General features: G+C 34.9%; 2 protein-coding genes across 3 annotated transcripts in view; one reads left to right on the forward strand and one right to left on the reverse strand.

The window, feature by feature from the left end:
* The first annotated feature begins 8 nt into the window (after positions 1-8).
* LOC117103673 (neuropilin-2-like) lies at positions 9-8,571 on the forward strand. Of its 2 annotated transcripts, none has more exons than XM_033244270.1 (12): positions 9-173; positions 856-1,160; positions 1,290-1,431; positions 2,188-2,301; positions 2,629-2,936; positions 4,259-4,406; positions 4,966-5,154; positions 5,400-5,513; positions 6,273-6,427; positions 6,702-6,848; positions 7,197-7,472; positions 8,124-8,571. In XM_033244270.1, the coding sequence occupies exons 1-12, from the start codon at positions 104-106 to the stop codon at positions 8,466-8,468; spliced, it is 2,313 nt and encodes a 770-aa protein (XP_033100161.1). In that variant the 5' UTR covers positions 9-103; the 3' UTR covers positions 8,469-8,571. The 2 variants fall into 2 exon arrangements, with proteins under 2 accessions (XP_033100161.1, XP_033100163.1); XM_033244272.1 differs by having other exon boundaries at positions 13-173; positions 4,978-5,154.
* A 445-nt stretch (positions 8,572-9,016) lies between these two features.
* Positions 9,017-16,306, reverse strand: part of LOC117103702 (sortilin-related receptor-like) — a 57,879-nt gene continuing 50,589 nt past the window's right edge. The window contains exons 44-49 of the mRNA XM_033244308.1: positions 15,734-15,834; positions 15,191-15,386; positions 14,555-14,661; positions 13,881-14,079; positions 12,318-12,533; positions 9,017-11,000 (exon numbers count right to left, since the gene is read on the reverse strand). Coding sequence (XP_033100199.1) covers positions 10,936-11,000; positions 12,318-12,533; positions 13,881-14,079; positions 14,555-14,661; positions 15,191-15,386; positions 15,734-15,834 — 884 coding nt within the window. The 3' untranslated portion in view covers positions 9,017-10,935. The remainder of the gene's footprint in view (positions 11,001-12,317; positions 12,534-13,880; positions 14,080-14,554; positions 14,662-15,190; positions 15,387-15,733; positions 15,835-16,306) is intronic.

The following is a 16,306-nucleotide window of genomic DNA, read 5'->3' on the forward strand; positions in this document are numbered from 1 at the left end:
CATGAAGATACGTGGTAAGAAATAATTTAGTTACCCTGGAACTGTTACAAAGTCAAGACTAACATCTTAATATATCCACATTGCATTAGTTTTCAGCTTCATAATGTCTCAATCAGGGAAACTTATTAACTTTCTGGTCCTTCAGTTTGTGGTATTAAGTCATGGAGACCAACGTAAGTATATTTCTTCCCGACTTTACTTCAGTCAGTGATGCATGACTATTCATTTATTTACATATTTATTATATCTATATCAAATATAGCTGGTCACTCACTGCATCGTACAATGGTTGTATGACCATTGGCTGACGAACCCCAACCCGCTCCCTGTCAGAGGGTCTGCTGATTGTCGGTGGCAGTCTGAATGGTTTGTCATCAAAAACGATTCATAGCGCGCGTGTTGTGGCGTTGTGTACTCCATAGTATCACATTGGCTGACTACCAGGGCACAGAGTGTGTGCCCGGCTTTAGATGCGTGAACTTTTGCCGTCAGGGACTTGTATCCAAGTGGTGGGGCTTAGCAGAACGGTCCATCAGGATGAAATGATGCTGCCTAGTCCTTATTTTATTTTTTTATATTAGATTAATTCTACTAGTTAGATTTGAACCCAGGACCCAGGTATTTGGAAGGCAAGCATCTCAACCACCAAGCAGCTTCACTAAAGCAGTATACCTGTACAAGTATACTAGCTGTCATGGCCTCATACCTCATTTGGTTAAGCATCTGAATGGCAGGGAGTAATCTAAGCACAGGCTGTTTAAACAGTCTTGAATCTTAGTTTTTCAAAAAAACCGTGTATTGTATATAAATCAAAGATTTACCTAATAATGGAGTGAAATACAATACTGTACACAGATTGTAGTACACCCCTTGGAATGGAAGATGGTACTATACCAGACAACATGATCACTTCATCTAGCTGGTTTGATGAGCAATCCGGCCCAAGCGCTGCACGTCTAAATGGTGATGGTGGTTGGGCTTCTTACCGCAAGCTGTCAGATCAGTGGGTACAGGTGGATCTCAACACCCCTCGCCTCATCACTGGCATTGTAACTCAAGGAAATGCTGTATACAATGAGTTTGTGATGAGCTACTATGTTCATTATAGTATGGATGGTAAACAATGGAAGACTATACGGGATTCATATCAAAACGCTAAGGTAGTATATCGTATGAATTATATCTACAAATATCAAATATATATATTAGGACCTTTGACAGAAAATGAAAGAAAAGCACAAAATAGATAATCTTTCTATTCATGTATTATTACTTCATCAACTGTTTAGTTATTTGACGGTAACCTGGACCATGATACACCAGTTCAAGCTATTTTCATCAAAGGTGTACGTGCCCGTTTTATTCGGATCCAACCGTATGTGTTTCACGGTCATCCCAGTATGCGATTTGAACTTCTCGGTTGTGTAAACAGTGAGTTCATTATACAATTGTTACAATTTTAATGATATATTAATCGTATTGTCACAATTCACAAGTGCTAAATATAATACAGTAATTAATAGTAAATTTTCTATGTTATAATTTTACTATTGGATGAAAATATTTGCAGGCCTGTATCCAGGTGTGGGGGATTTGTACTTATGTACCATTTCCACCACCCCCCCCCCCCCCCCCCCTCCTTCCAACAAATCAGAAAAAGTCCACATTTTTAAGACAGTTGAGAATTTACTGGATACTGTATATATTTTCTGAGATGAAAAAGAGTCTTAAATATTTACATTTATAACGAGCAATCTTGTTAGGCCAGTATTAGGGCATGCACTGAAGTAATGGCATAGTAATGTGGTGATGTACTCCAACCATCTCTGTCCTCTAGACTCCTGGATTCCTGGTATACCCCAGTTGGTCCATTTTTACACACCCTATCCCCACCCCCAAATTGCAATCTTGGATATGGCTCTGATTTGGGCATTTGTACTGTAATTGGTATTGATTAAGTTACAATAGTAAAACATCTTAAATTGTTTATATTGGATAATTGAGCACTTTGGATATGTGCGCTGTATAAATCATATTTATTATTTATTGTTTGATTTAATTTAATTATAATTTATATTACATTTTACTGTAATGCAATCAAATTCAGCTATTTGCTGCTAATAGTAACTGACATAAGTGAATAAATAGAAAAGTATGTTATGAATTATTACATAATGGTTTTTACAGAAACTCAATCATGCTGGTCCTACCCATGTAAAAATGGTGCAGCATGTTCTGAAGTTGGAAATGACTTTGAATGTACGTGTTTACCTGGTTTCATTGGTAAAACATGTAAAAAAGGTAAGGTGTGGTATGTCTGTTGGCTATAAGTTAATACTTAATTTTTATAGCAATGACAAAATTACAGTAAACTATACATTATCAAAACTACTATGTAGATGGAAGAACATACTCTACTGATAAATATTACTGTTATTATTATTATTATTATTATTATTATTATTGTATTACTATAAATATTAAAAATATTATTTATTATTGTTATTGTTGTTGTTTTGTTATAAATATTTAATATGTAGGCCCAAGTAAACATTGAAAAAAAAATGTTTTATAACATAATTACAGACGCAGAAGACTTCATATGAAAATCTGTTTTTTAAAAACTAGAATATTGCTCAACACCTCTTGGACTGGAGAGTGAATCAATACCTGATAGTCAATTGTCAGCATCATCATATTGGTCTGGTGAAGGTACAGCAACATATGGAAGACTAAATGCCTATGGATGGGCTGCTGCATCAGAAAGGAAATATGAATGGTTTGGTGTGGACCTAGGGCACCCAAAGTATATAAGTGGCATCATCACCCAGGGTCATTCATACTGGCCTGAGTGGACAACTAGTTATAACGTTTTAGTTAGTAATGACAGTGACACATGGACAACCATCTCAAATGGTACAAGTGGAGAACCTCAGGTAGGTTCTATTTTAACAAAGCTTCTACTTGGATAGCTCTCTGGGGAAGAACCCTCAGACACCTCTATAGTGGATAGCCAGAAATTCTGGGTAGGTCTATCAGATGATAATTATCTCAGAACATAAATACTACGAGGTTTTACTAGTTTGGAGAATGGCTGGGACTTGCTAATTGGATCAATATCCCAAATTCGGAATCAATCCACCAGGTGTACTGGCAACCAGTCTGGCATTCCTGAATATTAACAGTTGTTTGTTCTAGCTAACAAACAACATGAAAGACCAATTCGATTCAACTGAATGACCAATAAATACCCTAAGACAGATGATTAATATAAGAAATACATAGGCCTATGCATATTGACATTATAAAGAATTGGGAAAACTTAATCTGAACTAGTACTTCATTGTTTGCGTGGTATTGCCTGCTAGCTGCTAGGCTCACCTTCCCACACAGGTAGTTGCTTAATTAAACTCCGACCACATTGGGTGGTTGTTTTCAAAACGAGAACATGAGTCCAACAGTGTTGGCCGAAAGCAATAATGACAGTCCTATATCCTAGCTTAGAATGTCCCTATTATTGGCCTACGAAAGACTGACAGGCCTAGGCCGCCTCCCGGGCCGCCTCTAAGTTCACTAAGATTAACAAAGTACACTCCCATAGTTGCAGTCACCGCTGCCTAGCGATATAGGTGCGGGATCGGCACCATCCCAAAATAATTCTGACGGCTAATATATCAATATCAACACTCTTACACAGCAATATTTGTAGCTATAAAATGTAATCAAATGACATAGATACTCACAACTTTACCTTCTTATTTTTACCAGCTACGTCCTACACCAACTCCGTCTTGGACTTAAAACTTATTCGTTTGCTCAACTTTTTTACCTCGGCCAATCACGGCTTTCGTCATTATTTATTCATGAGGATTATTCCATTGTCGTTACAGTGGAAATCGGCAAAAGTATTTACTGTAGGCTACTATATCACATAACTTGGGAAACAGTGAGGGTAGCCATTTGTGATTTTAAAAATATTCGCAATTTATTCGTAACTTTATTTTATTTCATTCAGGGAACTTTGATAATGATTTAAGAAATTGATTTGTTCTCATAAGCAGGGGTGGGGGCTATTTAGCTGCTTCGTATTTGTAATTAAAGAGTCTTCTTTGTGGTATACTTTATTTATATTTAAAAACGAAAGTGATACATAAGGGATTTGCATCCATGTTAGTACGGAAGTCAAATAGCCTACAGTACTTTTCAATGATAACTTCATAAATGTAATAATTATAAATCATGTAATATATATTTCTAGATATTTAAAGCGAATGTTGACAAAAACAGTCAAGTCAAAAACTTCTTTACCGACATTGTTATGACAAGATATGTGCGCATTCGCATCGAAGAATTCAAAAGTCATCCAAGTCTCAGGTTGGAAATTCTGGGGTGCGAAGACCCTGATGGTGAGTTTATCTTTATGCCATGCGTTTATTGTGAACGCTGCCAGTAACATCTTGATTTGTATTCTAATACAATGTAACCATGTTCCATATGAGTAAAAAATTACATAAAAAGTGAATGGGAATAAAATTTACAAAAGGTAATATTCAAAAATTACAGTACAGTTTCATAATTATAAAAACACAATAAATTTGAATTAACAAAGGTACAAACTACCCCCCCCCCCTTGCTGGCGCCGCCACTGGCTGCAAGTGCACATGCAAGTACCTTCCTGTGACTCTCATAAAGTACTTAAATTCGTATTAAATTCGTATAAGTACTGCCGTACTTCATAAAAAATCTTGTATTTTTTTTATTCCTTTCTTCTGTAGCGCCTTGGGTATTACTGCAGTGTACATGTTCGCTTTATAAATCGGATTGTGTGCTCCAACCAAGTGCACATGCACGAACGGCCATGCAAATCTTATTATTTATTATTAATGCGCTTTGTAATACTAATAACTCATTACAGTTTTTGGTGCCACTCCTGTAGATTATGATACCTTAAAAAAATATTATAAGCTTTCGTTTTAGCGACCTATAAACCAACAACCCGACCATTGACAACTTCATCGTCAGAAGGTCACAATTATGTGCAAGAGCCATGTAACAATTATCCGTGCGAGAACGGAGGAACTTGCCAGCCAATCGGTTCCACTAGCTTCTCCTGTCAGTGTCCTGATGGCTTTACTGGTTACGTGTGTCAGGACGGTAAGATATACGCTCAATAAATAATGAATGAATGTTCAGGAAATGAAAATTCCAATTTCATGGGGTCTCATTAGACCCCATTTAAACTAAAATAATGACAAAGGCTAATTTCACAATGGCTTTAATGGCTGGAAGTTTTGTATTGTATTGATTGAAGTTCGGTATACACTTTCGAAGAGAGTGCGCTTCAAATAACATCCATAACACATTAGTAGGCCAATTTGTACGTTCTGTTAATGTTCTAGGGCCCGGAGCCTGTGAGTCTAACCCTTGTTTGAATAGTGGTTGGTGTACAGAGCAAGGAACAAGTTTCAAATGTGCGTGTCTTGCTGGCTTCACTGGCAAACGGTGTCAGAAAGGTAAATGCTCATTATGTCACTTTATCAACACACTTACACTTGCCACAAGCGAATCCAAGAAAAACTATACTATGAAACGCCAAGCAAATAGGTAATATGGAACGCCATTGGTGCCAAAATCGATTTTCCAGCTTTTTTTTTTACTGATTAAGATAAAGTTTAGGGACTGGAACCCAGTCTACGACACACTGTACTAGGATGGTATTGGCCGGCGGAACAAAACCCCCCCACCCCCATTGTTTGGCAGAAAATATATAATGTCTACGCAGATTTTTGTATGATCGGCTCCCTCGCATTTCACATTCCCATTCACCTTACTAGTGCCCTCCCCTCCCCCCACCCACTTTAAAAAAACTTTCCGCCGACCCTGTACATTACTATATCCAGTCGAAGTACCAAGCTACGAAACTATAAGCCTAATTGTCACTCTCCAGCAACCTGCTGGTTCAGTTCCGAGGAGGAACTAACCAAACAAGTACCAATCAAGTCAAACACTACATGATTTTGTAATATCTAAAACAGACATTGCCCATTTCTTAAAGAAACATTAAGTAGAAATCGGCTGAGTGCGTGTGTTCTAAAAGAGAGGCAATGAATATTGAAATAATCACAGAATAAAATGTGAAAAAAGTGAAGAGAGGAAAGACTAGAACAACCAGGCTTATATGCTTTCAAAATGACGAGAAAAAGTAAGAATTACAACATAATTGTACAGGTAGCTATTAATTATCGTATCTAAATCTGATTTTCTTTTCATAGATACATGTGTTGATGAACTTGGAATGGATAAGGGAACTATTCCTGATAGCGCCATCACAGCCTCAAGTTATGTAGATTCATCCCGTCCTTCAGATGCAAGACCTAAAGGGTTCGGGTGGATGCCGAGCTCAAGCGATTATGACTCGTATATCCAGGTGTTCATAAAATTCACTTATCTGTCAACAACTTTAATAAAATTGTGAAGCCCCTAAAATATTACAATTTTAATTGCTCATTTAAAAGAATCAAACTAGTGAGAAAGAAGTGTAAAAACAATTCATTTTTGCTAATTTACAGAGTTTTTCAGCAAAAAGATAATTATTTTATTAGTTATGATGTTGTCTTTGCCCAAAAGAACAACAATATAATAGAACAAAAATACAATATAACAACAAAACTAACTACAAATTTCCAATGCATTTATTGTAGGTTGATCTTTCCGACACAAAGAATGTATCGGCTGTCGTTCTCATGGATTACCCACAGTGGTCTATTGTTGTCACAGAATTTCAGATATCTTACAGTACTGATGGCGTTAATTGGCAATTTGTGACAGGAAATAATGGTGAACCATTGGTAAGTATCGTACTTGCACTCATGTTGGTAGAGAAAGATTTCCAACTATCTCCATCATCTATTTTCCCCCAAGTTTTTTTTCCGAATCCAACCCCGCTCACTGTGATTGGTAGACGATGTGACGCCCTCTGCTCGTCGAGTTAATCGCATCGGACGACAACCGTCGCGCAGTGAGTGCCCGGCTAATAACAATCAATACAATTACTTTATTAGTAAATATGATAGGAAATAAGGCTGTATAAGTCATTCAATGTATTTTTTAATAGTACAGTAAAACGCATGAAGCAAAAGTGTATAGTTGCTGTAAATTTAATGTAAGTTAAATGTTCTGCTGCTTCTTCTACATAGGATCTGCTTGGTCTTGAATATGGCACAGAAATTCTCCAGATCCATATGTATGACCCATTAACCACCCGTTACATTCGAATACATCCTACAAAGTGGATAGGTTACCAGGCTGGAATGCGATTTGAGTTGCTTGGATGTGAACTCAGTAACACACCTTCTATTGTCAACGATCTCCCACCTATAACACCAGCAACAGCAACAACGATACCACGTGACGGGATAGCGTTTTTATACGGCTTAACTAATCCAATTAGTAATGACCAAGATACAGCACAGGTATTTTTACTGGATTATCTTCTAAAAATATTATTAAATTATAAAGTATCAGGTATCGCTCCGAATTACACTAGATAAAGTTATGTACCTCAAACCTGTTTTGAACAAATTTCTACGAACACCTCATACTCGAAAATAGCAGCTTTCAAACTGTAAAAATGATTTTCAAAATATCAGTGTTCCCCGACAAAATAATTAGCTCCTACCCCAACATTCATCTTGGACTTATTACACACAATTCTTTTCAGCCCCTTTGCTGTGTTCCATTTGTTTGTCTTTCCCTTTTGTCTTTGTCTTGTGGTATTCTCGCTTTATTTTTTCTTTCCGAGCTGCCCTACACAAGCTATTTCAGGATTTTGATTTACTTATTAATTTACACTAGTTGTATGCCATTTTATTTGTACTTTTGAAAATGAAAAATAAGTGTTATTGATTGATTGAGGGCCAGTGTTTTGTACCACGTGGACCCTCTTCTGGCACTGCCACTGCAACTGTTGCTTGGTTTCTCTATTCTTTAGCATTTTCGTATTGGCAGTGAGACATAACTGTACTAGTCATTCTGTAGGGTAGTGCTGGGAAAGAAGGCGGTCGTTTAACTGTAATTTTCAATTGCTGTATATTTTTTTTAAAATCAATCATAATATTTTTCAGGTTGTACGTTTCGATTATAAATACTTTGATTACGGAGATAGTTACGAACCATCAACCGGTGTTTTCACCAGTACAATTCCAGGCATGTACCACGTCTTCGTCTCTGCGACAAGTACAAACCCTTATCTTCCACCAATCCTGACAGTCATGCATAACAATAAGCCGCTGAATGACCAGCTCAGTTCCAAACCTTCCTCCGATGGACTGCTAAGGGGAGAGCTTGGTATTGTAATTCGTCTTGATAAGGGTGATAGGGTCTGGGTAGAAATACCAGCAGGAACATCTTTGAAGGGAGACATTGTCAACTCTTCATTAGCGATGCAGCTACTTTCGCAAACAAATTAAAAAGTTAAGTGGCAGCGATTCGTTGAATACCGTAAAACCTCGAATAGAAGCCCAACAGGCTTAATATCGAGAAAAGAAGCCCATCCGAAGTTCACAAAAAAAACCAGAAGCCCACAGCTTCTATAGGTTTTACCGTACTTTCACTCTGCTAAAAACAATTGTTATTCTATAAAATTCGGAATTTGTTATTTCGTTTACATTATTTTCTTTATGTCTCGGTTTTTTTTATTTCTGAACTAATAAAAATCGAATAAACCTGCTTATGAACATTATATTTCGCAGTCTGACTAAAAAAAAAGAATGAGAATACAGCTTGATGTATAACGAACAATTCTAATATTTTAGAGATGTTTCGATGGAAAAAGAATTAGCATATGCCAGTCTATTTATATGACTTAAACATGCAACATTTTAAAAATAATATGGCATGTATTTGGTGACTAAAGTTTTTAGTAATTCTTCCTATAAAGTGATTTTACAACTTGAAAGCCTGTCTTGAAATTTGTCTCGTATATAATTTCACAAAATAAATAAAACGAACATAAATCTTTAGTAGTCAAAACGTTTATTTAACTGAGTACACTATAGTGAATGGGGTAGAATAATTTGTGAATTTAAGTTGAATCAAAACATTTTACTTCAGTAAATAAAGTAGTGCTATGGAGTCTTGAAGCAACATAGATTAAGTTCCACGTATTGGTCAATGTTCATATATGTTCATATTTTTATGCTTTAAACAAATCAACAACTGTCCCTAAAAAAACCATATTGTAGTGTTAAGCTAACTAATAAATATGCATTAAAATTTAACCTTCTGGCCAAGCATTTTATTAAACATTGCCTCACATCATTCGTAATTTATGGTTAGAAAGCCTATAAGAGTAAATTTTAAACTGACAATACTGCATAAAAAGTTCACAACTATATTCTCAAGGTAGTGCATTCATTCATAAAACATTACATATCCTGGAAACACCACAACTCAGATTTGTATCTTCATTGAATCAGTATCAAAATAATCTTATTTTACAAATAATTAGAAATATTCACATGTTAATTACATGATAATCACATGATGAAAATCACGTGGTATAAGATGTACCTACAAACAACAAAATCTGAGTGATTGAATTTTTGAATTAGATAGCCATTGTATGGTGACAAGAATTAATATATGAATTTTTTGAAATAACAGCATTTTGATGCTCTTTGATGATGAAACAAAACTTTAAATCAATTTAATTTTTTAAACAGATAGAGAAAATATATACATACATATATGTAATGTAAATCCATCTTACAAATATCATGTGGTAAAAATGCAGATATAAAACAAAAAAACATGATCAAAAGATGAGAAAATAAAAATATGATTAAAGACCAAATAATAGTGTTGAAAAAGATTACATAAGCATAATATAATAATAATAATGTTTCACAAAGATAAAATGTGTATTTTAGTCTTAATATATAATGACAAAAATATGTTCATAACAAGTATAGTTTTATAGACATCTTATAATTTCTTTAAAAAATGTTACTGGAGATAAACTGGAAAACATGTTCCTTCCATTATTACAGCTGCATGAAACTACCACCCAAACTTTTACCAACCGTTATCTCTCATTTATCTTTCCTGTATTTACATACTAATATCCAAATGGCCAGGGGAAAAAAAAAAATCTAAGACAGATGATGAAGAAATGGTGCCAGAAAGTGCCAGATATTTATTACCATGCCAATATCATTCTTGAAAATCAAACATAACCCATTCCACACATATGAAAAACAGAATAACTTGGAGGGAGATGATTAAAAAGCATTAACTACCTTTAATCCTACCATTTTATGTGAATTTTAAAAGTATGAAAATATAAAAAGGAACCGACAAAATGAAACAAAATTGACCCCAATAAAATCTAAAGATAGTTGAAATTAATCGGAATATTATTTAAACATGATATTACCCCACGACTAGTAAGTACTATCGCAGAAGCTTTTGAATATAGAAAAATGTTCATTAAAATTCAAATTAAACCTCTCAATCTTCTCACAATTATGCTTCTTGAAATAATGAGCTTTACACTGTCTTCTTGCACTAAAAATTAAGTCCTGTATAAAAAATACAGTACTACGGAATGATAAAAGTATGGCGCTATTTTTATATTCTGAGTTTATATAACTTTATTATCACTATATAACCAATTTCATTTGGTACATTAGCTCAAAATCTGGTAGATATTCACGTATGACTAAATCCACACTTCAAAATTATGTGATGATCTCTGTCCAAATAATAAAGCGGAGTTCCTTAAATCTGTAAAATCAAATGCTTGCGCTATTGCATCTACAAATATGCTCAATGAAAATAATCAAAAACAAAGATGATCTGGGTACGTAAGTATAATATAATTTTAACTCATATATAACAAAATCTTGAACAATAAATGATGTTTAAATCAAGTTGCTAGGCAACAATCAACGGCTCGTCATCTGAAAACCCACGGATCATTGGCGAGTCCTCGTCTTCTCCTGCACAAGAACAAAAACAAATTCAAGATTAAGTATTATCCCAATTTTTTAGGAAGTAATCCTAAAGTAATAAATATGCATTGAAATTTAACCTTCTGGCCAAGCATTTTATTAAACATTGCCTCACATCATTCGTAATTTATGGTTAGAAAGCCTACAAGAGTAAATTTTAAACTGACAATACTGCATAAAAAGTTCACAACTATATTCTCAAGGTAGTGCATTCATTCATAAAACATTACATATCCTGGAAACACCACAACTCAGATTTGTATCTTCATAGAATCAGTATCAAAATAATCTTATTTTACAAATAATTAGAAATATTCACATGTTTGAATGGCCCTTCGCAAATTTGTACAAAATATGGCTAGGTAATATTATTACAGTAGAACCTCGAATTTACGTACGGCACGGGACCGGAGGGCGTACGTAAACCGGGGGATTCGTAAAATAGAGGTTGGGTTAAATTTGTGGTAACCTTTGACCTAATACGTACGTAAGACTCAATACATGTGTGTATGAACGAACGATGTTACCTAGCTAGGCTAAAGCAAGCCTCTAGACCTACGAATAAAACCATGTGTTTAGTGTTTTTATTCATCATTTTATGATGTCATAATAAAGTGTTCAAATAAAACCGTGTGTCTAGTGTAATAATTCATCACTTTATATCTTTTATTTAACTGAAGAACATGAAAATATTGTAAGATTACCTATACGACAAAGATATAACTTGGGAATTCCCCTTCATGCCTATTTTAAACAACAGAGCTGTGGTGTTGTCTGGGTCTGTTGAGACAAACCAAACCCATGTGCGCTGCACTGGGCGAGCCAACCAATTAGCGTTCGTGTACGTGAAACAGCAACCATGTTCACTGCACTGAACGAGCCAACCAATTAGCGTTCGTGTACGAAACTATGCCTATTCAGCTTTCGTGTAGAAAATTCGACCAGACAAGTGTTTCCATGGTTTGCCACACGAAGCTAAGGAGGAAAGCAATTGTTTTGAGCACCATACACATCTAGATGTGTATAAGAGACAGACTCGGTGTTAGACTCAATCAATATTGTTGTTTAATGAAAATACGTTGCATTATTATGGTTTGTTTATTGTTATAGTTTATTGTAATAGTCTTTTTACTTATGGTTGCTCTGAAAAGGGCCGTTTGTTTTGAATATTTTCAGGGTTTTTGATGACGTCATCGTCTATACGAGGCGTACGTAAAACGGAGGGTTCGTATGACTGGGGTACGTAAAAACGAGGTTCTACTGTATTAATATTATTAGAATTATTGTAAAAATTCAGTGACTTACCAAGTTCATCGCCATCTGGGCCTGAGAAGGTTGCAACTCCAGTAGCTGGATCGTAGTGACTATTGGCAAATGACATGAAACTGCGCTGAAGGCGTTGATGTCGGATTACGAAGTAGCCAAGGGTGACACAAAGAACCAGGATGAGAATGACTACGATAGGAACGACGGTTTCAAATACAACCTTATTGTTATTATCAGTATGGGGAGCTGGAGGCACTGTGTAAATAAAAAAAATAAGTAATCTTTGTTTTAGAAAATGTTGGAAATTATTATTATTTGAATTTACATGAGAAATTAAAATTACTTTCTTTTTTTTTATCAGTTTTGGAAATTTATACATTTTTAAAAGCACATCACAGTGTTGTAGGCTGTTTGACCAGGGGTTAATGTTGTAGTTTATGAGTAGTTGTTAACTACTCTCTCAGGGTTTGTTTTGTTTATTTCTCTGTCCATCAGCCAAACTGTCTATCCACATATGTGAGGTCTCACTACGAAATGAGACGCATTGTTGATGAAATCATATTGAGATATTCACCAAAACAGGCCAAAGTCAACATTTTTACAAAATATTGATTTTAATGTTTGAATAACTTGATACTTCTATTTTTCGATTGTACACTTGATTTTATGGTTTAGGATGGCACAAACTGTGTTTTTCACCACAATATTAGGGATAAGCAATCACATTAACTTTGATTGGATCAACAAATACATACTTGTAGTCCAACAACCTTATAATGGTGTCAGGAAACAGGGATCCATACATACATATACAAGGGTAATTACTATCCTCACCACCCCCTCTCCGACCCCACTGGTGCTACCACTGACCTTACAGCAAAGCTGACTATAAGAGAGCAACTAACAATATGCTTTGGCCATACCTCTTCCAGAGGTGCTTACGTGAATTCCTCACTTGACACATACCTGGTAACATGTTACTAGTTGTTACCATGTTATTACTAGTGAAACAATGTCCATGTGAAAAGGGTACAAGTTTTGTCTGTTGTTGCATATCCATATGCCTAGACCAGTGCCCTAACAAAGAGGTTTGAGGCCTTGATTAAGGCTTCTTTGGGGCCATACCCTGGAAGTAAATTCCCACTCGTTTTAGCATATTTAACGCTTCAATGAAGATTCTGAAATTTTTTTCATGTTAGTCAGTGGCAGATTAAAAGGGGGAGGGGGGCACCAAGCCAGCCCAGGTCCCCCTAAATTTTTCAAGAATTAAAAAATGGAGATATAAAGATAATTATGTTGAAATTTTAAGTCTGAAAGTGTAATTTCCGGTCATCCAGAGGTGCCATAATCACAAATTTTCTTACCTCAGCCCTGACCATGGTGGGGCTGATGTGATATAGATCCTCCATCTGTGAAAGCACCTCCCGGGACCCCCTCTATTTTGAATTCCCGGATCCGGATCCGCCACTGTTAGTACCCCATAAAAAAGCCTAGCTCTACCAATGTATAGGGAAAAATGCTGAAGCCCGGGGGTCCTTAAAGGCCTGGGCCCTTGGCTTTGGCAAGTAATAGCTTACATAGTTTATCCCTTTTTAAACTCACCCACAGCTCCATTACCACGGCTTACTACCTGTTCCGTATTTGATCGCTTGCCGTAAAAGCCTTTATAGTATCCGGTCCTAATGTAGTAAAAGTAAGTTGTGTTTGCATTCACTTTTCTATCAAGGTAGAAACGGTCAGTGGTATTCAAAATACAAATTCCATCATCATCTTTAGAAATTGTCCTGAACAACGAATAGCTCTACAAGAGAAAAAAAAAAGATCAATAACAATCATTTTAAACTTCTGAAACTCCACATTTAGTTTGATTTTTTTTGTAAAATTATACTGTATGAAAAAATATAATCTGATTATGACCAAGATTGGGTAAAGCTACTAGGCTAGCATCGCAATTTTCATTCTTGATTTAATCTCTATATTAACAAGCTTTAGATGCACAAACCTGCTTATTATGCATACTGCTATTATAAGACCAACATGCTTAACTAATCTCCAATCTTACACATACTGAATGAAGCCACTCCTAGACATGTAAGTGGCCTAATGCGCTGTGATATACCCAAATATGGTTATGATGACATCACATTATGACCATATATAAGCACATCTTGACTATATATGGCAATACAAGAAAATGTGATAGTGTGGACAAAGATTTACACATGCAGCTACTCCTAGACATGTAAGTGGCCTTGGTGATGGTAACAAATACAGACCTCATCCACAGAAAGCTCTTTATAGAAGGAATTTGGTGACTTCGTCCATCTGACCAAAACACCTTCATCTAAAATTTCAACCTTGATATCTGGTGGTTCAGGAGATTCTGTTGGAAGACAAAGAGACATATCAATGAACTAGTTTGGATTGGGTTTTTTCAGCGTAAACACCAAGGATAACCCATGAAAGTTCAAAGAGAACTTATTTCCAGCAGGGTCCTTTTGGTGGTGAATCATCAGAACACTGAAAAACAATCATTCATGGAGTTTTGGTGCATTTTTTAATTTTTTTATTGTTAATGTTAATATTCTTTTCTCCTTTTTCTTTTGTGTATTTTGTAAGACCGCACCACTTTGAGTGTCACCAATACAAGGCCAAGTGTCACAAATAAATAAATAAATATTGAAACTTGCACTTCAGCCCTTCTGCTAAAAAACAAGGAGAGAAGGGATATCTACATTTCAGCACACACACACAAACAGTGGCTACTACAATGTTTACATTCGAATCGGGCTCTAGGAATATTTCTTTAAGGAAAAAAGAACTTCTTGTTAAAGGACATTCCTTGATACAATTGACATTATTTTGTTATTTTGACTTTACTTATATGTTATGTTATATGATGCTTATGTTACCTGTGAAACCACTTTTTGTGTCTGTTCTCTTGGCTTGTGAGGTATTCAACGATACATCGATCAAATACTCGGCTGAAGGAATCAGGTCTGTTAAATTGTAACAAATAGAATTGTTGCCAATTGGTTTAGTCCAGACATGCTGAAGTTCACCCTTTGACTGGTTTGGGAATTTCACTTGGTATTGCACATCGTAAACCTAAATCAAAATAATAGTAATTAAAAAAAAAAAACTTGAGTTAAGGATAAACTTAAAGAAAAAAAATTAAATAAATTAATTGGGTGGTATTGTTGTTTGGGAATCGAAGTTCTATTACTGATTGTTTTGTTAATGTTTCAAATTGTTTAAATCGAAAACAATCAAGAGTTAAATATATTTAACTGTCCTTTTGGTAGTGTTTAAATTGTACTTTTCCTACTGTTTGTATAAATGTCAAACTGTGAAATACAAGGCGAATGTTTAGTTTTAGCATTAACAAAACAAAAACAACAAATTCCATTTTTGTCGTGGAGTTTAATAATAATTTATGCATTTATGGTACTCACCAATGCGACAGGTACTTCATCCCTCGGTGCTTTCCAATGTAGAGTGATGTTAAAGAAAGTACTACCTTTGGGTTCCAGGGAGCGAGGTGGAAGAGTGTAGTCTACAAATTTTTAATTCATTTGATTAGAAAAAATATATTTAAAATGGCAATAATAATATAATATAATAACAATAATAATAATAATAATAATATATTAATATAATAATATAATAATAATAATAATAATAATAATAATAATAATAATAATAATAATAATAATATAATAATATAATATTATATAATAATAATATAGTGCTCATTGCAAATCCCTCGGTTTTCCAATGTAGAGTGATGTTAAAGAAAATACTACCTTGGGGTTCCAGGGAGCGAGATGGAAGAGTGTAGTCTACAAATTTTTAATTCATTTGATTAGAAAAAATATATATTTAAAATGGCAATAATAATATAATAACAATAATAATATAATAATAATAATAATATAATAATAATAATAATAATATAATAATAATATAATACTATACAACAATAACCAGAGCCTTGCAGGCGTCAACGTTCCTATGCATGATACATG

Source organism: Anneissia japonica, unplaced genomic scaffold (genome assembly GCF_011630105.1).
Source record: "Anneissia japonica isolate Jap-2015-1 unplaced genomic scaffold, ASM1163010v1 scaffold288058_len748972_cov163, whole genome shotgun sequence".
Classification (NCBI taxonomy): Eukaryota; Metazoa; Echinodermata; class Crinoidea; order Comatulida; family Comatulidae; genus Anneissia; species Anneissia japonica.